Raw genomic sequence first — 22,870 nt, forward strand, 5'->3', positions numbered from 1 at the left:
TAGATTAGTTTGTAATTTTTTTCGAAATTCATCTCATTGTTTTTTTCTTAAACATCCTTTGCATGAACAAAGTCATAACATGAGATAAAAACTTTTCTTACTTGTGAATAAACACTACTCAAAAAAATAGTTAAGCACCACCAAAAATTTGCTTCGTCTTTTAAATAATAATGAGAAAAAAAGAAACAAGTTTTTAATCATTATGTTGTTATATTATTTAACGTCAACGGTCATTTACGCGCCTTGTTACAACGCACTTTGAATAATTACGCTCTTTGTTTGCGTTAAAGGTTCACTTCTATATAAATAGGGATCTGACCTATAGTGCCGGAATTGGTTTTTTCGTTTACCAAAAGCTTGTCGATTTCTGTTCCGGTTAATGACTTCAGGCTAATCCATGTTATAATTTTATATATATATATATATATATATATATATATATATATATATATATATATATATATATATATATATATATATATATATATATATATATATATATATATATACATAAATCTTTATTTCAGTAGTAGAGGTAGGAGGAACCCTTTCATAGACATTGACTATGTAGCATGATATTGTCAACACATTCTGAGTTTGTTATCTCGAAATGTAATAATTGATAATTGTCTTCACTTCTCACTGTACATAATGGTAATGTCTATAGTCTCAATTCTATTGTTGTTATATTTGTATTTATCTTACAACCCATTTAAATGGATATAATAAAAACATGCCATTGATGTATGCAAATTATATAAATGAAATCCAAGGGAGTGCAGTAACTGATATGTAGCCCTACTGTTTCAAAACTTAAGATCTGAGTTTAGAACATTGACTATGTACAAAAAGTACATGTATGACATTCTAAAATATTTACATTTGCAAATGTTTTCTTTTATATAACACTATTAAGAGCAATGCGTATCTATTTAAGAAATAAATAACAAGTTTAAAAACTTCAATGGGAATTGAAGTGGGTCGGTCACGTGATCAAATCCTGTGAAGGCCGAAGGCCTTCTCAGAAGATTTGATCACGTACCGACCCACTTCAATTCCCATTGAAGTTTTTAAACTTGTTATTTATTACTTATATATGCATTTGAGACGGACAATCGAATGTAATCGAATATAAATATTGCACTAACTGTACGTCGTAGATTTTGACAAATTACGCTAGGTGTAAATCGGCTTGAAAAGCGGTTACGCTTCAAATTCATCTGGCAAAGGATTTTTTTGAAGGGAATATTCTGTGAAAGGCTTCTTGTGATCAATTATTATAGTGACCATATTGGTGTCTGGGAATTTTTGTATTCACGAGAGTCCATATTCGATGTTAAAAAACACAAGAAACACGTCCGATGTTTGATACTAAAAAGTTGGAGGAATTTCGGTCGGAAAGGGATGGATGGAGACACTTGTCCGAGCCAGATAACTTGAAATTAAGTACAAAATTTCATCAAAAACATAAAATCTACGATTTCAGTAAGGCATATTTATTAATTTATGATGTTGACATGGAGACACTGGCGACAGCTTACATTGTTAAGACAACGTCACAACGATCTCGATGATGGAGGTGTGCCTACCGAACTTCCAAAGTGCAGTGTTTGTCAGCTGTTTGTGGCGTGATTGCATTATATTGATATTTTTCAACAGATTTTCAAATTTATTGTGAGTAAAGTTTAATGGAAAAAAAATTATAGCATTCAGAGGTCTGCGAGAAAAATAAGGGTTAACGTCGAGACTATGCAGCTCAGACATGAAACTTATAACACGTAGTTTTCTATTCTCTATGTAAAATCGATCAAGAACTGTATTAAATACTCGTTTACATTGTAAATAAAATGATTATTATTTTACTTGCGTATTTTGTACATTTTTATGCATGAAAAACATGCTATATTGCTAAGTGGAGTAAGTCTTTTTATGTAGATATTACTGCGCTGTGTGATTAGGTCACATAATGACCTATGACCTTCGAAAAACTTCATACAGGTATGAAGACATTTGCTCTCTGCATGTTTATATAATAGAGAGATACCACAAATGTATATATATTCGTATAAACACGGGTTCCTCGCGTCATAAACGTTCGATTTAATTTCTCAGTGACGTCATAAAGGGTCGAAGCGCAATCAATGAATCAAATACGTGCCGTTAAGTTAAAAAAAAAATTCACGCGATAAAAATTGTAATCAGGAAAATATAAAATATGAATAAGTCATAAATGTAAATATAAGAAATAATGTATTATTTATAAAACATCTATCGGGATATAAATACGGGTTGGTACGAGATCAAATTTACCATAAAGCCCTTCGGGCTTTATGGAATTTGATCTCTTGACCAACCCGTATTTATATCCCGATAGATGTTTAAAAATGATACATTATTTCTTAATTAATATATTAAGCTCAAATAATTCAAGCAATACGTAACATATTAACCCAGACAAGCACTATAGTAATGACCGAATAAAAGCAATGTGATTCAATTCTAAGGAACAAATACAATTGAAATCCATCGCAGCTCAATGCAGCTGAGAATACCTGTATCGAGTAACACAGAGTGAGTTATTCTTGTCCTCGAAAAAAGTGTGCTATACTGAGGTATAGTTCCGCTTGACTGTGTTTTAGGTACATTGGAATGTTACGAATTGCTCTCTCTAGTGTCTGTCATATCAAGAATGGACATACATAAAGGATAGATAAGGATGGAAAATACACAAACCTATTTTTTAGATTTAAACATTTTTTGAAAAGGCGAGAATTTAAAACGTTAAAAATGTGGCACCATGTGGATTCGAACCCCCGACTTTAAAAAAGTACCCACGGTGTAGACAGTCAACGCTTATATCAAATGAGCTATTCTGACTTGTACAATGTATAAATGTAAAGCAGATTGTCAAAATCAAGTTGCCTTATTTTTTACAGGTTTTTTGTGAATTTCGACCCTAGGGCAGGAGTGCCCCTATATAATCCTATTTCAATTTATTTCTTACATCCCAACCTATAGAAATATCACAATCTTATTTAGGAGCAGGCCTGCTTTGAAGGACTTCTAGGACAAAATTCCATGCAAAAATCGACGGTTTATGAACAAAATGCTGTTTCGGCCAACTTTGGAGGTTTATTTTAAAGTTGTAAATAATAAATTTTAGGTGCAAAAAACAAATTTGAAAAAATTTAGACATATGTACGGTAGAAACCAACTGATTAAACAAGGATTTTTAAATTTCATTTTTTCCGGGAATTTGTTATCTCCTGTAGGTCAATTCTTTTGAAATTGTGAATACATCCTTTGGGACCAAGTTAACGCACTTTGAAAAAAAAGTCGAAGTGTGTTAATATCGACCATATAAATGCACTTTGAAAAAAATGTGCACGACTTGGTCAATATTCTTGCAAATTTTAATTATGTTAAATAATTATTTGAACCTGGTTAGATAACTTTTTTGTGATGACGTCACTTCAAGATCTGAAATACAGACTTTTTAAAGATTTTTAGGGGTTGTCTTGGTCCCAAAGGTTTTCGTAAATGTTATAAAAGGGAAATGGGTCTTTTAGAAATAATGGAAAGATGTTTGTTTAATTAATAGCATAATTTCGTTTTTTGTATTTTATCCAGTTTGTAATAAGTTCAGTAGATACAGGGGTCGATAAATAACTTACGAGGGGTGATAAAAAAGTTCGCGAACTAATTGAATTGCTTTCATAAAAGAAATCAAATAAGGTGTCAGTGGTCATTATTTTTAAAGTAGTCCTTTCAGATTTTAATGTATATCTGCCACCGTTCTGTCCATGCGCAAATCAAGTGATACAAGCGGTCATTTGACATGCTCCGTAGCGTTCTGTTCAAAGAAGCTTTTTCCGAGTCTTATATTTGTTATTATGAAAGTTACTTTTTATAACAAGAACAGTCCATTTGTCCGAAATATCTAAATCTCGGCAATGGGATGGGGGGATAAGGATAACCTTTCCCAGAATGAGCATGGCGACCATAAAAACCCGTGTCCTCTGTCTTGGGAGCGTCGTTTGTCCAATGTCGATAAAGCATGGGCGCCTTCTTTTTATCATATCTGATATGTTTAAAGCCTAAAGTAAACAATATTTTAGGGATTTAATAATTATATTATTGTTAAGATATTCAACTTTTTTTTCTAACTTTAACTTGGCGATCTCACATAACAAATTGCTCAACTAAGGACACATCTCTCCTGAGCTTGTTTTCACTGGGCAACAGAACAAACATTTTTAAACATCTCCCTTCCTTCAATAAAACAATCAATCTAATCAATGATTGAACTTCTGGCAAATCTTTTGTCTTCATAAACCTTGTACAAATTATTATATGTTACGGCAAAGGAATTTACAAGATATACGAAAACCTTTACAGCCGTTCGTTGATCGAGTACGACTGAGTCAACCATTTTTTGTCACAAGTCATCTACATATAGACGTCATTTTCACATTGTGACGTCACAAACATGGAGCAAAACTTCACGTGAAAACTGCTCTTTATTGAACATTTGTATGACTATATGTATGCAAAATTTCATTCTGATCTGAATTGTGGTTTTGTAAATATAGAGATAGTTCGCGAACATTTGATCACCCCTCGTAAAGCATCGCATTTGTCTTAGGGAAAAGACAGCAATTACGATTTTCCATACATGAAAATTCTCTCTCTCTCTCTCTCTTATCTGTCTATCTTTTAATCAATCATATTCATTTATCTATCTATTGTGAATGAAATATGAAGATAACGAACAGTATTCAATCTCAAGAGTCCAATGAAACGATACAAATTTGGAGCAGAGCAAACACGGACCTCAAAAATTAGAGGTGGGATCATGTGCCATGGAGGAGTAAGCATCCCCTGCCGGCCGGTCACACTCGCCGTGTGCTCCTTGTCATGATCGGGAAAAACCGGAAAAATCCATAGACAGTTCAGTGTATAAATAATGGCCTAACAATTATTATGAAAAACGTCAGTCAGCATTTGACTCAATGATAAGTTGTATGTGCTGACAAGATCATTGTATCGACCGAAAAACTTGCGAAAAGAGGACTTCAAACGAGACTGTTGATATCCTTGTTTCGTCAACTTGTTTTCAATAGCTTGCCTCATTTTAGAAATTGTTCATACGTTTTGTTTGTTTGGTTGTTTGTTGTTTAACGTCCCTCTCGAGAATTTTTCACTCATATGGAGACTCCACCACTTGCCGGTGGAGGGCTACAAATTTTGACCTATACTCGGCACTAAGGGTAATTGAGCAGTGAGGGATCTTTTTCGTGCCAGCACCTACTGCGACACGGGACCTCGGTTTATACGGTCTCATCCGAAGGACCGGTCTCCACGTCCCGCAGTTGGATTCGAACCCGCGACGTAAGGATCAACTCCTTACTCCGCGACTCTAGAGCAGACGCTCTAACCACTGAGCCACGCGGGCGACGTGTTCATACGTAAGAGCATGCTCTTGCATATCGAATCAACTGAGAGACATAAACCTCATATGTAGGTGATAAGGGTACATTGCTTCATAAGTAAGTGAAGATGACGATTGAAAAGTTGAAGTCATCACGTTTATCATAAAGCTTTGTTGTTAGGTTACCATTAACGACTTTTTGTAGTAAAACATCTAAATATGACCATTAACGTCTTTTTCTAGTAAAATATCTAAATATGAAACAGATGTGTCAGAATCTGTGGTATTTTTTATTTCAAGCTCACTTGGATATATCGAGTCGACATGTGAATGAAAGTAACTATTGATAATACGTCGTCGATATATCGAAATGTCGAGTTGAAGGCCACAGCAAGTGGGGTTTTTTTTTTCTTCTCATGTAGAAGTTTTTTGAATAAATTTTGCTTCATATGAATACAAAAATAGGTTTGTTTATAAGGGGATGCAATTTGAGCATATATGAAACAGTGGTTGACTCATTTATTTGATAGTAAGAAAAATAAACCTTAGCCACATTACTTACTCGACTGAAATTTTTATCTCGTTTACTAAGAACTTTTTCTTTTAAAAAAAAGTTTATAAACAAAAGTTATGCAGCCCAATTACTTCTAAATCTGTGATTTGATATAATTAAAAAGGCAGTCATGTCAAAAAGCATGTTTTAATTACCCTTTAAATGTCTTTTTTTGCCTTGAGGAATCATTGTGCATATATTTTTGATAAAGGTTATGCAGGTCGGCGGAATATTAAAAAGATCTTTTACCAATCTTCTCCTTGTTGTCGATGACGGTAGATCAAATCGTCAGTTTTTCGAAAGAAATGTAACAAAATAATGCTGTCTATTACTAACATCTAAGTCAAGAGTTGTGTTTAATACTTATTTTTTCAAAGTGCGTTAAGTGCCTCCATGGTAAAAAAAAAAAAAAGTTGTTGTACACTCTTAACGCACTTTGAAAAAACAATTCAAAGTACGTTGATTTTGTCCCAAATTTAATGCACCTAAAAAAAATTTTTTTCAAAATGTGTTGACACAGCGCCTCTTATATATTACAGTAAACATGTGTAATCAGAAAATAAATGCATTTCTTTTAATTTATGAAATATATGAAATTCCCACCCTGCTTAAAAATAGATGCATTAACTGTTATTAGCTAGGAAATACATTAATTTATTGAATTTTTCAATATGTTTTACACTTATTTACTTGTGGTGCTATTGGTGAGATTATTAAAGTATTAATCACATTAAGAACTTTTGTGATATTTGTTGTGTTGTCAACGAGTACCCGGTTAACCGGGAAACCATCGAACGATGCGAGTATCGGTTAGTAAAACTGCTACTCGGTTACTCGGATTTATAAAAGTTTACTTGTTAACATGTTTAAATCAGCAGGAAAAAATGTAATTTTGTTTTAACAATAATGCTAAACAACCTAAGATTAAAATTTAACTCTGAAACAAGCGATATATTATATTAAAGGACATTCCGCAAAACAGCAAACTATTAAGGGATGTTCGAGAAAAAATTATTTAGAAGATATTTAATAAAGTGAGTTTGTAATTAAGAATGAAGTTCATAAGCAGTGCATTTGTATTTTATACATATCAGTATATATAGAAAATAGAAATGGTAACGACATAACATATACAAAATGTATTTCAGTTACCATTGAACATATATACCGCGAAAATGATTATTTGAGATCTAAAGAAAAACCATCCGAATAACCGGTGACTCGATCGGAAAAGTAAGCGAGTAACCCGTTACTAAAAATCGACCGATTGGACAACACTAGATATTTGTTGTTTATCACAGAAAAGCGAGGGATGGGGGTCTATGATTTTTTTTCAAGAATAATCTTGGGTTATGTAGAATTGAAATTTTCAATGAAAGACCTGTTGGATCTTCCACACTTTGTTGCAGTATGGTCATTTTCTCCCATCTGATATACCCTATTAATTTTGTCTAAGATGGTAGATGGAGTCTATCCCCTCCCTCCCCTTTCCGCATGAAATAGGTTTTACAACTTTTCTAATATTTTTTTTTCTTTTTGCTTGTCAAAGTTTCTATTCTGACTGCCCCCTACTTTGAAAAAACGACGCCACGATGCTTTGCCTCCTTTTAGTGGATGGAAACAGAGATGATATTCTTCATGAAACAATTTTGCAAAATCAGTTTTCCTTATCTTCTGTACACTCTCTGTCTGCTGAAGATATCAATGAAGAAAATTAATTTAGTGTAAGGGAAGATTCTCGACTAATGTCTGTTGGGATATACAATGCTTCACAAAATACACCTGTAAAATTGGATACACCAAAGTCACCTCTAACCTATATGACAGAACCTTTTCTTAACATTTGCAAGGCATAAGTTTTTTTCTGTTTGGCACTGTTTAGATACTAATGAACTCTTTTTGAACTTTTGCATTTGTAGTCAATCTGCTTATTAGTCCCCTACCGGTGAAACCGGAGGGGACTATAGGTTTCCTCTGAGTGTGTCCGTCCGTCTGTCCGTCCGTCTGTCTGTCTGTCTGTCCGTCTGTCTGTCTGTCCCTCTGTCTGTCTGTCAGTCTGTCCCACTTGGTTTTCCGCACTTTTTTCCTAAACGCTTGCAGATATTGAGCTGATTTTTGGTATGTGAGTGTATCTTGATGAGTTACAGATCAAGTTTGCATTTCGTTCCGCTTCATTGATTTTTGACGGAATTACGGCCTTTTCAACTTTTACGGGTTTTCCGCAATTTTCTTCTAAACGCTTGTAGATATTGAGCTGATTTTTGGTATGTGGCTTTACCTTGATTAGTTATAGATCAAGTTTGCATTTCCTCCCGCTTCATTAATTTTTGACGGAATTATGGCATTTTCAATTCTTAACTGGAACCAGATTACACTTGCCGGTAGGGGACTAGTATTGCTAATGCAATACTCTCAGAATGCTTGTTGAAAGTGTAACAGTTTTACAACTCAATGAAAACGTCTATAAAATTGTCTAAAAAAATCATTAAATGCGCACATAATTCATATTACAGAACAACAACATCGACGTGTGTGCAAAGTATACAATCAGTATGTAACTCTTGCATTGCACTAAAAGGTATATATACACTTTTTAGTGACGTGATAAAATAATCCATGCCCACTTTTCGATGTCAGATTTTTTTAAAATTTAAAATTACATTCAGAAAACGATGAAATCAATAAATGAATACAGCTGTCAAGAAGGTTTCTATTTTTTTTTTTTTTAAATAATTTGCTTTACTATTTTTTCTTTAGAACATTTAGTGGTGCTACACTTTTTTTCGTAAATAATCAATAAAACTTGTGTTATACGGAAGCCACTGGTTCCATAAAAAATGCATGGATAGAGAACACTTCAGATAATTCACTGAATTAACTGAAAGGGATTTTAAGTTTACATCGTAATAGGCAGGTTTTCAGACAATATCCGGGTAAGACAAGTTTTACTGTAGTATACATAAATATAATATTAATGTTAAACTGATTCCTCGTGAACTGTCAGAATTGTACAGTTTCTCTCCTACCGTTGCATGTACAATCATATGTAAAAATTGCTTTTATTAAGATAGGCATCATACATTGACAGCTGCAATAATGGCACAGATTCCAGTAGGACAGAAAGAGCAGAAACAAGAAAAAATGGCGGGCATCAGCCAGTCGTTTTCTTTTGGTGCAGTAACAACGATAGGTGTAGGGGTACTGGTAACCTACAGGATGGAAAAAAAATATATGTTTTATCATGATAAGTTCAGATTTTATACTCGCAAAACATCAAAATTCGGTCTTCTTAAAATTTCATTTTACATATTATACTTGAAATTGACGTGAAAATTTGATGTTTTAAAATAAACTTCGTTTAAATACAACAATTCTTTTAGACTTACAACAACATTTGTTGATGATCTCGCCATCGGGTAACCAGAACCTGAAGGTTGTTGTTCATTTGTCGGAAGTTGATTGTATCCAGCATTGTATTCTAAAATTAAAAGCATTAATGTCTTTAGTTAGATGTTTTTTTTTTTAGTTTTGAATGTCTTTCTTTTAAGTAAAATGGGTAAATTCCTTAAGAAAATAAACATCATTAACAACGTGAAAGAAGAGTTTATAAAATTAATAATGCAACCATGGTTCTATGGCTGCGCCAGTTTTTGAACATTGATGTATCCAGCATTTATGGCTGTGCAAACTTTACAGAATTACTGTAACTTCCTTAAATTGTTAAAATTCTAATGTTTTATTAATGTGCATGCACACTTGTGAGAATTTAATGTGACCATACGCCTCTTATGTAAGTAATTTTCATCATAAAATCATGATAACTGTGGAGAAGGTCCTTAGTATTTCATCTCATATTATAATTTTTCCCTTGTCATCGGAGATTAATTAATTAATTTATGTACGTAATGAACTTGTCATTCCACTTGTTTTATTTATATATAAAACTTATATATTAAATTTTGTTTACAAGCAAATATAAGAATTTATAAATACTTTTCTCAGCTTAATCCAAATTCATTTTTTATATTTCGTTTAGATAAATAAACATTCTTTCTTGCATTAGTATTTAATCAAATGACCCGTTCGTTCTAAATATATAAAAAGAATTCTTGATAAGCAAAACTAAGAAAATGGGAGTAATCCACTCTTGAATCTGCCTTTTGATTGGTCCATTTAGATCTTTAATCCCGAAATTCAAATTTTGTATTTCGAAACTCGAATCTCGCATGAGCCTTCTAAACTTTCATAGTGTACTGCACATCTGTTTCATATTTAGTTATTTTACTGACTAGAGACGATAAAGGCCAATTAACAATTAAATTGTATGACAAACGAGATGACTTTAGCTTTTCCATCGTAACTTTCCTTATCTGTGTAGTAATATTCCACTCCCACCTGCTTCTGGTGTTTATGTCTTATTACCTACTCAAGAGCTTGCTCTGAGTACGATCAATTTTTAAAGCGAGGCAGGCTACTCACTGATAAGTTAATGTTACAGGGATTTCAACACCCTCATTTAAAGTCAGCATTTCGTAAATTTTATGGTCGTTATAATGACTTTGCTAGCGAATATAACCTATCATTGGGTCCTAGTTCGGCTGACTTGTTTCATTCCAATTGTTAGGCCTTTGTTTTTTAATGAATTGACTATGGATAGTTCCGCCTACCTGATCAATACATAGGGCTCACGGCGGGTGTGACCGGTCCACAGGGGATGTTTACTCCTCCTAGGCACCTGATCCCACCTCTGGAGCTTCCAGGGGTCCTTGTTTTATGCCCTCTTCACATACTTTTATTGTTTGTGGATTTTTCAGATCGATCACTGTTCATTATCTTTAACTACCTTTTACATGTTCAATAAGGTTTTTGATTTTCAATTTCAGATCTTTTGGAATGAACAGTAATTGATAGTGTGCGGTACATGAAAAATAATGTTTCAGATTTCTCATTTTCAGCCTAGGGCCTTATGAAGGTCGAAAAATAATGTTTTTCTATGAAAACTATGTTCCCCGAATCCTCTTATATTTAAGCAGTAGCCAAATAATGCTAATATTTGGGAATCTGACTGGTCGAGTCCGGGGAGTGCAATGAAGTTCTGGAATTCGTATTTCACCTTGGGGGCCCTTTGGTGATCAAAAATCATTTCTATGTTAAAACCATGTACCCAGAACTCCTCTTACATTTAACGTAGTAGCCGAATCATCCTTCAGAATAGGATTGGTGGAGTACTGTAGATGTGCAAAAATGTTTAAAAATTTTCTTTCCAAAACTTCTTAACTGAATTTATGCTCCGTTTAATTTTAATGATTTATTAATGTGCATGTACACTTGTGTAGTTAGACTGAGCCACTATCTTATTTGGAATAAAATAAATTGCAATCACTGACAAAATAAATTTCAATGAACATTGTTTTACACAATTTGTATTTAATTCAAGTATTCAAACATAATATTAGACCAAGATAGAATAACTGAAAACTTTGCATGTATTTTCCCTTTTAAGTAAGCAAATACATTTTTCTTTATCAATACTTCTTGTCATGGAAGATTTTTTCCTGTGTAAAAAACGCACATGTTAAAAAATGATCTAGATAATTTTAATACATATACTTTTATGCAATACAATTTTCTCAAAGTCCAAAAGATATATATTGGGTAAATAATGTTGGTACAATGTTTATGATAATTATTATCAAACACTTGTATATTTTTTCTCTCTGTAGCTTTTGAATTATGTATTGGATTGGATTGTGCGAGACCCAAGAGGTTTCCTTTTAAATAGTTATCGGATTTAAATGGTTTGCTCATGCATTACAAGATTGACGATGAATGTTGAATATATAAATCACTGAACACTTGTGTAGAGATGTAATAAAGTAAACAACTTACCGTAGGACCCGGGGGTACGGGGGCCGTGTATGCCCCCTCCCCCCCCTTATTTAAAGGATATAAAGATATAAAGTATACAATAGAAAACATAGCTACTTTATGCTTGTGTCTCCTCAATAATTAGGTCTGATGACTCTTTTTGTTTTTGGCTTGAAACGGAAGTTTTGCTTGGGAGAGCTTTCTCCCACTGAAAATGTTTAGCTATACCTACCCCTACCCTAAACTCCAGCTCACACCAAACTAAAATTATTTCCTATGGTCCTCGACAAAGAGAAATCATTGTTTCAGCCACCCGTACATGAAGGGTTTGTCTCTCGGTCTCACTTGGTCACTGGCCACTTTGTAATACCTTGTTACAAACACTAGCCACTTTTTAACACTTATTACTATAACTCGCTATTCACTCGATTTATTGCTTATATTTGCTTATAAATATATTATATTATTATTATTTTTTCATTTTATTATTTAAGAAGTTATGATGAGAATTTAAGCAAATTTTTAATGAAACCCAACATTTTTATTATGTTTTGATATATGTAATCCTAGCTTTGTTATTTAATCAAATGTCTTGTTTGTTATATATATATTCAACGATTTTTTCATGGTAAATCCTTAGCAAAGGGGAGTAATCTAATCTTAAAATCCGACTTTTGATTGGTTAATTTAGACCTTGAATCTCTACATTCGAAATTCGGATTTTGTTGATCTTGTTTTTTGAATTTCGTATTTCGAAACTCGAATAAGAGCTCAGGGCTTTCGTAAAACGCCATCAATTCTATTAAAAAGTGAGTTTATTACAAAAAGTAAGTGGAGTTTGAGGAAGAACATAGTCTGACAGACGGGGGGGGGGGGGGGCTGACTGACTGGAATACCACAATTATTATACCAGAACTTTCTTTTCTTCACCGGTTACTGTAGCCTAGTGGTAGGGCATTCGCTTCGTGATCAGGAGACTTGGTTCGATTCTCGTTCGCCGAGCTGCGTAAACTTAAGACTTAAACTTAGATAGTGACTCTTCCTTCGCCAACCCTAACAAAAATTTAATTATAGTTTACCATAATTAACTATAGTAAATACATTGATACTTTGATTCACTTTGAAACTTTACCCTAGAAGTTTTTTTTTTTTTTTTTTTTTTTTTGAGATTTTAAAGTTTTAAATATCTGTATTTTAATACCAATGATGTAAAATTTTTAAATGATATGCGAATATACAAGTAATATGTCCATTTAATATAAAAATAATGCATGTATGAATTAGAAAACATAACATATAACAATCTAAAATTCATTATAAAAATATTTTGATTTACTATTATGGAAACTTTGATTTACGATAGTAAAAACTTTGATACTATACTAAAATATAGTGAACTTTAGTATAGTTTTGTTAGGGAAGAGCCCGTCACTAGAAGAGAAGGTCACGGGTTTTTGGTTTCGACCTTAAAGCTGTCGTGGAAAGTCACAAACCTATTAAAAGCTCCAAGCGAAGCGGTGTCCGCCATATTTCCCTCCCCTGCGATATTAAAGGTGAACACGACTCGTAAATAGGCATACGCCATTTTCGATATTACTATCTACGATATCAACACCGGGGTGTACTCTTCGCATTCGTTACACCTGACTGCTTTATTGTCACGGATATCGGCGTGGAATGGCGACCCGTGTTCGTGCTTGGTATCTAGCATTACCTTTGTTTACATTCGATTGTAGTAACGTGTATTTGTTTTTGTTTGTATACTGCACTGACCTATGCAACTGTTGTAAGTTTCTTTGGTATCTTACTCTCCTGCATTAGAAGTACACAGTTCTTTTCTGTCGCTACCGAGTGCTGTTTAGCATACGTCCGTATACACCGGTGACGATTGATTACAATGAACAGTGACTAAGTAAGCGGCTTTATATAGAGACCCTCAGATATAGCGAGAGATCAATCGAATATGGCGGACACATTCCTTTTACAAATCGTGTTCAGCTTTAACAGTTCCAAATATATGTGATCGATCGTAGTCAGAGCCAATTGCACACGTCTCAAGAAGGCCGGTTGTGTAAACCAAATCATACAAGTTACAAACTTGTACTATCTTGCGCTAGTTACTTCTAAGTAAATACGATTCAATGAAAATAAAAACCATTAGACAATAAGTTGATTAATTGATTGATTGTATGTAGTTTTACATCCCATTCGAGAATTTTTCACTCATATGGAGACGTCACCATATAACGGTGAAGGGCTTCAAATTTAGACCTTTACTCGGTCTAAAGGGCCATTGAGCAGTGAGGGATCCTTATCGTGCCAACGCCTGTCGTGACACGGGGCCTCGGTTTTTAAGACCCGCAACTTTTACAGCAAAATGCCGAGCGCCTGACGAAGGAACAATTGCTACCTATTTTTTTTTTTATCGACTTAGGTCAATCGTGGCTGAGATTCGAACTCACGACCTTCCGATCAAGGAGCGAGCGCTCTACCGACTGAGCTACTCTGACGGCGACAATATGTTGATAATTAATTTGGTGATTTTTTTTTTCTCACAGATGACATATTTACCAAAGAAAAACAGCCAATTTTTACATTGCTTCCAAGATACAGATAGTACAAGCTTGATAACTGGAAATCCCACCTTGAGTAAAACAAATGATAATTTATAAAAGTATGAAATTCAATATTTTATCTAAATTTTGCCTTTCGCCTACATCAACATGGTCCACACACGCCTGAAACTTGTAAATAACAGTGATCTGTCAAAACTGGACAATCCGGTTTTCTGTTTTAAATCGTTTCACACCTCGTTGCTATTATGTGACCAGTAATTATTTGAAAAAATTCCATAAAACGAATGTTTATCATCAGTTACCTATTGTTTCTATTTGAAATATCGTATTTTAGAAACAAGTAATACCAAAGGAAAAAATTATTCATTTTGCTTACAAAATCTCAATCCCCCTTCTCTCTCTCTCAGCACGAAGTTCCATCGAAACTTTCATGATAGTAAGGTATCAATGCATGAAGTTCGTTTGAATGTCATGGAAGGAAGCTCAACACTAAAAAAATATGTAGAACAAGATGAAGTTATTTGCATGTTTGTAAAGTGATTTCAAGACTTCAAATACTTATTATTACAATTTATATATACATGTACATGAATAATTGAATCCGATGCTCATAATTTAGGTTATATTGGAATTGTAACTATCGCAGAGGATAGAAATATGGCGGACACCGCTACGCTTATAGCGTATAATAGGTTGAAGACTTTGCACGATAGCTTAACAAATCGAGAATTTGTCACGAAAGTAGTTGCCACGATAAAGAACCCTCACTGCTCAATAACCATAATGCCGAGTAAAGTTCTAAATTTGAAGCCCTTCAACGGTATATGGGGACAACTCTATATGGGTGAAAAGTTCTGGAATGGGACGATGAACAACGATCAATCAATCTTTCTTTTTGTCGCCCGCGTGGCGCAGTGGTTAGAACGTCTACTCTAGAGTCGCGGAGTAAGGAGTTGATCCTTGCGTCACGGGTTCGAATCCTACTGTGGGACGTGGAGACCGGTCCTATGGATGAGACCGTATAAACCGAGGTCCCATGTCGCAGTAGGTGCTGGCACGAAAAAGACCCCTCACTGCTCAATGGCCCTAAGTGCCGAGTATAGGACAAAATTTGCAGCTCTCCACCCGAAAGTGGTGGCGTCTCCATATCAGTGAAAAATTCTCGAGAGGGACGTTAAACAACAACACCAAAAAAAAAAAAAAAAAAAAAAAAAAAAAAAAATCTTTCTTTTTCCTTCTTCCTCTGGCACATACCTTCAATATGTATTTGTAAAATATGCCCTGATTTTCCTAAATCGTTGTTATATCACAAAATGATCAACAATATGTGTACCTCAACTCATGAAGTGCACACTTCATATAATTATATAGTGATTGATAAGTATTCAAACTCTAAGGTCTAATGTCCCTCTGATAAGATTGATAACTTATGAAGAAATCCAAATGTATCCGAACATTTGTTTCATTAGTTGTTATTATCCTACATGACAATCACACTCTTTAGGTGAATGTTAAGATGTTTCCAACTTTGCCTTGTATTTTCTTTTGCTTATATATTTGATAGTTTTCTGTCTAAAACATTTGCACCATGTTTATTTCCCTTTTACAACTTAAAAAATTTCTATTTCCTTTTGTGAACTAAAATGAAGTAAAATTGACAGTTAATACGTAGAGTATTATTTATTATTAAGGTATTTTTGTGTCGTCTGCAGAGCAGAGCGGCACTAAGGGATCACTTTATCCGGTGTCTGTCTGTTTGTCTGTCTGTCACATCCTATATCTCAAGAACTGTAAGAGGTATGGATTTGATATTTTGCTCAAATAATGCTTGGCACTATGGCTTCTGTAAATTACCATGGTTACCCACCTCCTGACCTTTGACCTTGACCTTTGACCAACTTTTAAAAAATATTTCATAGTGCCATATTCAGCATATTTTTGACATTTAAGGGGGCCGACTGGGGTTTTATTGTGTGAAAACTACTTTAGAAAAACTCTTTAATTTTATTCCTTATGTACCTTACACTCCAGCATACATGCCAAGTTTATTGAAAATTTACCGTCTAGTTATTTTTTAGGGACCATCTCAAAATACAGTTGCGTTTACAATAGGATTATATAGGAAAATACAATTTTTTTCGCACTTCAGAGCAAATTATTCAAATGCTACTATAGACTTTTTGCTCGAATCATATTATTTGATGAGTAATACTTTATTATACATTTATGCCAGAAACATTTATACCAGACAAACTTTTATTTAAATACTATGAAAATTCATCGGGATCAGTATTCCAAAATGGATCTTGTAGACTGAGAATTGCAGTAAAGACAGACTGAAATCTCTTTTGAATGATTTAGATCATGAAAAAAATACTTCGAAACTATGTGCTATTCAGTTACCACACAGGCATATTTAAATACCATAAAAATACATCAGGATCGGTATTCAACAATGGATCGTGTAGACTGACAATTGCAGTAAAAATTTTGGAGGATTGTTCGAAACACGTATTAATAAAATGACAACATTTCTAATAATTTCAATTTAATTATTCATTTGAGGTTGTGATACCATATTTTCTTTGATTGTCAGATTCTATCGCAGACTTATACTATCCATGGATGCCATTTTTTCTTTGCAGGCAAATGCATGAACTATCAGTCAATCATGCCTATAGTAAATAAAAAGCTGACCTCTCTAAGATTTATTTACACCTTTAATGAAGCTACAAAGCAGGCGACACATGTGTTCCTTGGAACACTCTAGTTTCTTTTTCAAAAAAAGGGAAAAATTAAAGAAGGATAACTCTAGCTGATGGTCACATTTATTTTACAAGCATAGATAAACAACGTGATAGAATATCATTTTCATACATACCTCATATTCTAAATTTTATATTGTGATAATAAATAAGTGCTTTTTCTATTTACTGAGTCAAATTTTCTTTTTCTTCATAACATGGTTAGACACCAAATTAATTTTACTTTATAGGTCAAACCGTTTTCCATTTGAATCTTATACTTTCGTTGTTGATAAAAATCAATTTTGGGATTTTTTTGGGAAGAAATTCAGAACAGAGTACGTTAGGCCTTAAAAGATTCAAAGTTATGTTTCATTTAAACACGAAAGGGTATTGAAGGCAAAGTTATCTTTCATTTGAGCACGAAATGATATGAAAGCAAAGTTATGTTCCATTTGTACACAGAAGGGTATTGAAAGCTTATATTTCCTATCTCAATATCTCTTTCCTTTTGAATATTTCGACCTCTTTGTTTTCCGAACAATTCTGATCATAGAGTTTTTACATGAAGTTCCACTCCCGAACTTGAAATACTGTCATAAATACATGTATTCCATTGACAAATAGAAATAATAACAAGGAAGACATTAGCGACAGGATAAGTATACATTGAATAGATGAGGGTAGATTTACTCCTGATACTTACATCTCAACTTGCCATTCGAAGAATTACGTGAGAAATACAAGATTTTAGTTTTTCCAAAATCATTGAATTCAATAGATATGTCTCCACATTAAAGCTAAATAAAACTAGTCTTCAGTTCTCAAGTCTTCATCCTAAATCTAATAAATCTAATTCTTTTTCATTTTTAATTAATTTACATTTTTCACAGATTGTGTCCATAAATGCACGTTTACCTCAGGTCACGATACCTTATTCATGATCTCAGAAGTTGATTTGAATCTCTACCTAAAGGATTTTTTGTCTAGTTTATAACAGTGTTTTTCTCTCTTTTGGCACACACTCAAAGATTTTAATCAGGCGCGTCGCCAGAATGGGAGTGAAGTGTACGCAGAGAACGGCAGAGGGTCTGGGGCCGCCCTGAGGCCCCCAGTAGGTCCAGGGCGAAGCCCTGTTGGAAGCCCCCGGAAGCCCCTGTGATTTACCAGATATTTCAATTTATCACTTTCCTGCACGAAATATCATGCTGTTTCGCTTTTCTTTAGAAATAAAACATTTAGTAATATTGCAAAGTTAAAATTCACGGAAACTTATTTTAACATGTACTTGAGGCTGGTTATTTTACCGATATATTGGTATCGTCTACATTTTTTTTTATAGGATAATGTTCAGAGACAAGTATAATGAATGTTAGTAGAAAAAATATTATATTTTACATAATATACTATTTGTTCAAGCCATTTCACGAGATGATTGAAATTTAATTTCTCAAAATAAATAAATAAAAAAAATTATCAATATGTTATTGAGCACTTACAAACTAATGAATGATTTAATTGGATTTGGCAGTGATTTAATAATAGATTTCAAATTTGATTGCAGAGATATGATAATGCAAAATTTTATTCGAAATGATATGCCAAAAAGATATTTTGAAACAAAAATATTTGCTGGATTATAATGAGATTTTCTATCTCTGAATAACTCTCTCTCTCATTCTTTTTTATATAATTAAGATTTTCAGCTTGGCTCGTTTTAGAAATTGTTCATACGTAGAGTATGCTCTTGCATATTGAATCAACTGGGAGACAAAAAACCCATATGCAGCTGCAGGTTATAAGGGTACATGTATATTACTACATAAGTAAGGGAAGTTGACGATTGAGAAAATGAAGTCATCAAGTTTATCATAAAGCTTTGTCGTTAGGTTAAAGTCTTTTTCAGATAAAATATCCGTATACGAAACAGATATATCAGACTCTGTGGTATCTTTTATTTCAAGCTCACTTGAAATTATCGAGTCGACATATGAATGGAAGTAACTATTGATAATTGATAATACGTCGTCGATATATCTAAATGTCGAGTTGAAGGCCACATTAAGTGTTTTCTTCTTCTCATGTAGAAGTTTTTGAATAAATCCTGCTTCATATGAGAACTGAGTAAATAATTTCTATAAACCAATTTCCATGTGTCACTTTATTTAATTTAATTTTAAGATATATCGGTGAGTAATCAGATTTAAAATATTTACTTTCGTCAACATTTTTAATATTCTTGATTAGAGAAAAACAATCTAAACTTTCTGGTTTTTCATTAGCGTTGAGTTTCAAAGTGCCACATTTAATAAATGATCACACACTGTTCCATGATAATGTTTATTGCCAATTTATATTTTTGTGCGTGTTTTTTTTTAAGGACGTTTTACCTGTAGAAAGAAAAAAAGTCTTTTTGCTACTCATGTCATATTAAAAAAAATGTTACTTTTCCAGGAGAGTGTATGATATAGCTCCGATGAATTTTGATGGATTTTTAAAGGCCTTGCTTTACCTTTCTTTTAGATTTTTTTTCTAGTATATTCATCAAAATGTATTGCAAAACATACAGGTTGTCCCCACCCCGAACTTGAAATATCGTCATAAATACGTTTATTCAAGCAGAAATAATAACAAGGAAGAGATAAACGACAGGATACGAATTGAATGGGAACATCATGGGATTTTTTGTTAGGGATAAGTCAACCTTAACTGTTTACTCTTGATATGTTTTCATCTGGACTTGACGTGAGAAACATCACATTTAATTTTTTTTAAAATAGTCTATGAGTAAGATGTAAGAATTTTTTTCCAGATTACCCAGATAACAGTTGTGTGAAAATACTTAATATGTAATATTATATTATTAGTAAAGAATGACAACCCAAGGCTCCATTCTAAATATACAATCACAGATAATGTACAGAAATGCAAGTCTACCTTATGTGCATGAAAACTTTTTCATGATCATGAAACTGACATTAAACTCTCCAATCAGGATATTTTTGACTATTTTTTAATATTGTTTTGTCTCTCATTTGGCACATAATCAAAGATTTTAAACACGGCAAGGGTAAGCTTATATTAAGGAACTGCAGCTATATGTAACATCGTTTTATCAAACAAGGGATCAAGAAGAAAAAAATCACTAAAAAACAATAGAAAGATAGGAATATGCATACTCACAAAACTCAAATTCTTAAATCGTGGTTGTTGGGGAGGGGGTTTAATTAAGGTCTATTCTCATTGTGTGGGGAAAGTGCCTATACAAGTCCATACAAAATTAACGCAAAAACTGTCGGATTTTACATATCCTTGGCACGAAAAACATCACTTAAACAATTTCAAGGTTAAAATTATCCTCGTTTACAACTCGGCCATTGTCAAGATCAAAGTTACCAAAATTATACTACTGCTGACTTTTTTTCAAAATAAAATGTATGGAGATGACGAACAGTATTCAAGATCAAAAGTCCATTAAACAATACAAATATTGGAGCAGAGCAAACAAGGGCCTCTCAAAACATCAGAGGTGGGATCAGATGTCATGGAGGAGTGAGCATCCCCTACCGACCGGTCACACCCGCCGTGTGCTCCTTGTCATGATCGGGTAATAACAGAAAAATCCGTCAACCAAAATTAATTCTTATTCATATTATGTGGCATTTGTCAACAAATGTTTGATATACTAGTATGCAACTTTCTATCAAGTTTGCAAAATCGGACGTTTGCATTCAATGTCTGAGATGTTAATAGAGTTAACAACAGTGTTGTGGATGCAATACATGTATGTCGAGTATGTACTATTTGAACTATTAGTTTCAAACTTATTAGGTTAATTGATGATGACCAAAAGTCTAAATCACATTCACTTTCTGTCAAAGGTCAAGTTCAAATTACTGAATTTAAACGTAATGACATTGCTCAATTCGTCAACTTTTTTTACCAAATTGTAAAATTTAGAATTTGAATCATAATTTTTTACTCTACATCATCGAAGGTGTGATGTACAACGTTGGTCTGACGGGTAACTATACTTTTTATTGACGATGACACAACGCATGTGTGATATTTAAACAGTTGACAGACTTTAGACAAAAGTGTACATTTTTATTTTAAATCACTTTTATAATATTCGATTTCGATCATCTTAATTTATCTTCCTCGTAAATCTGAAGTACAAGTATGTGTCCTTGTCATATTCCTGAATACTAAGTATACAGCTGTTAGCTAATTTTTTTTAAATCAAGTTAAGTAGTAATATTGATCCTTCTCATTGTTAAGCGTATTTTAACGACAAGCAATACTCACGATCCCCTTCGTATTTCTGTCCGCTAGACATCTTTGTTCAAAATTTCTGAATAATGCAATGTTTTGTTAGTTGTAAATTTCCGAAACTTAAGCCTCTGAATCAAAACAGTACAATTTATATACTTCCGGTTCCGGTAATGGAAGGTCGGAACAAATATTGAGATTTGTGCTTTTTATCAGCCATATATTACCTCCAACAGAGGCAGACCTAGTGAATATTGTCGTCGAAAAGGTAAAAATAATATGGATATCAGATCTGGGGACCCGATCATTGTAGAAATTCTAAAAAATGACGATCTAGAGAAACATTACTCTGCTGACTGTCTCCCGCCAAATATGACAGAACCCACTACGGACAAATCTAATCGTTGTCTATTTGAAGAGATAGATAGTACGATTTAATTTATGAGACAGAAGCCCGAATGATTGCATATAGAACCACGTTCGAAAGAATTCAAGCGTGGCTTAAAGCCCTACATATTTATTTCTATGACATCATGGGAAAACAAAATGACAAGAACGTCTCTTGGGTCGACACCCCCTCAACCATATCCTCGCATCAACCTTTACAGAAAGTAACAATTGATGTAAAGAATCTAAATAATGAAAGAATTTACAAAGTTACTTTCTTCATTAAGTCAGGACTTATTCAAGTTCAAGGAACTTGCCACAATGATTTTGCTGTGAAAGACTTCCCAATAATTTTGAGAATAGTACAAAAATTTGTGGTCCTCTTAAAACGCTACAGGAAAGCGACACAGAAGAAAAACATGAAGAAACAAATCCCAAAATTATTTTCAAGTAGCAATAATTCACAGAGTCTTAGCGCGGAATGCATATCCTTCAACAAAAGTACTGAAACCCAGGTAGGAGACGTTGCTAATATCCAAAGACTAGAATCCGTATTTGCAGAATCTTTTCTAAAACTAGGAAAAAGTGTAGCTACAAATACAGAGAAAATCCAAAAGACATTAACAGACATTGACAACAAATTGTGCGACAAAAAACAAGAAAAATCAAAAGAATTGTCAGGTGAAACGATCCATACACTACAAAATAAAATCAGAACAATTAGAGATGAGAAAACCCACCTAGAAGTTCAGATTCGACTTGAAAAAAGCAATGCGGCACTCAGAGAAGAGCAGCTAGAAAAACTACTGGTAACGGAAAAAAATATACTCCAAGCAACGAGAGAACAACTTACAGTAACTATCTCAAATGCCCGTGAAGAACAAGAAGTGTTTTCAAGGCAAATAAAAGACAAAAATGACGAAATTGACAGGCTAAATAACAGTTTAAAAGAATTGTCCATGAAACTTGATAATGCAAGAGATGAAATTATAAAATGAAAATACAGTTTTCAGGAAGCGTACATCAACCCCAGTTTCAG

At 33.5% G+C, this 22,870-nt stretch overlaps 1 protein-coding gene across 1 annotated transcript in view; it reads right to left on the minus strand.

Moving 5' to 3' along the window:
• The window catches only part of LOC133205614 (proline-rich transmembrane protein 1-like), a 45,097-nt gene extending 23,563 nt beyond the window's left edge, over window positions 1-21,534 (minus strand). The window contains exon 1 of the mRNA XM_061341453.1: window positions 21,481-21,534. Coding sequence (XP_061197437.1) covers window positions 21,481-21,511 — 31 coding nt within the window. The 5' untranslated portion in view covers window positions 21,512-21,534. The remainder of the gene's footprint in view (window positions 1-21,480) is intronic.
• Window positions 21,535-22,870: the final 1,336 nt, after the last annotated feature.

Source organism: Saccostrea echinata, unplaced genomic scaffold (assembly GCF_033153115.1).
Source record: "Saccostrea echinata isolate AGI-Se365-2 ecotype Australia unplaced genomic scaffold, CSIRO_AGI_Sech_v1 ptg000054l, whole genome shotgun sequence".
Classification (NCBI taxonomy): domain Eukaryota; kingdom Metazoa; phylum Mollusca; class Bivalvia; order Ostreida; family Ostreidae; genus Saccostrea; species Saccostrea echinata.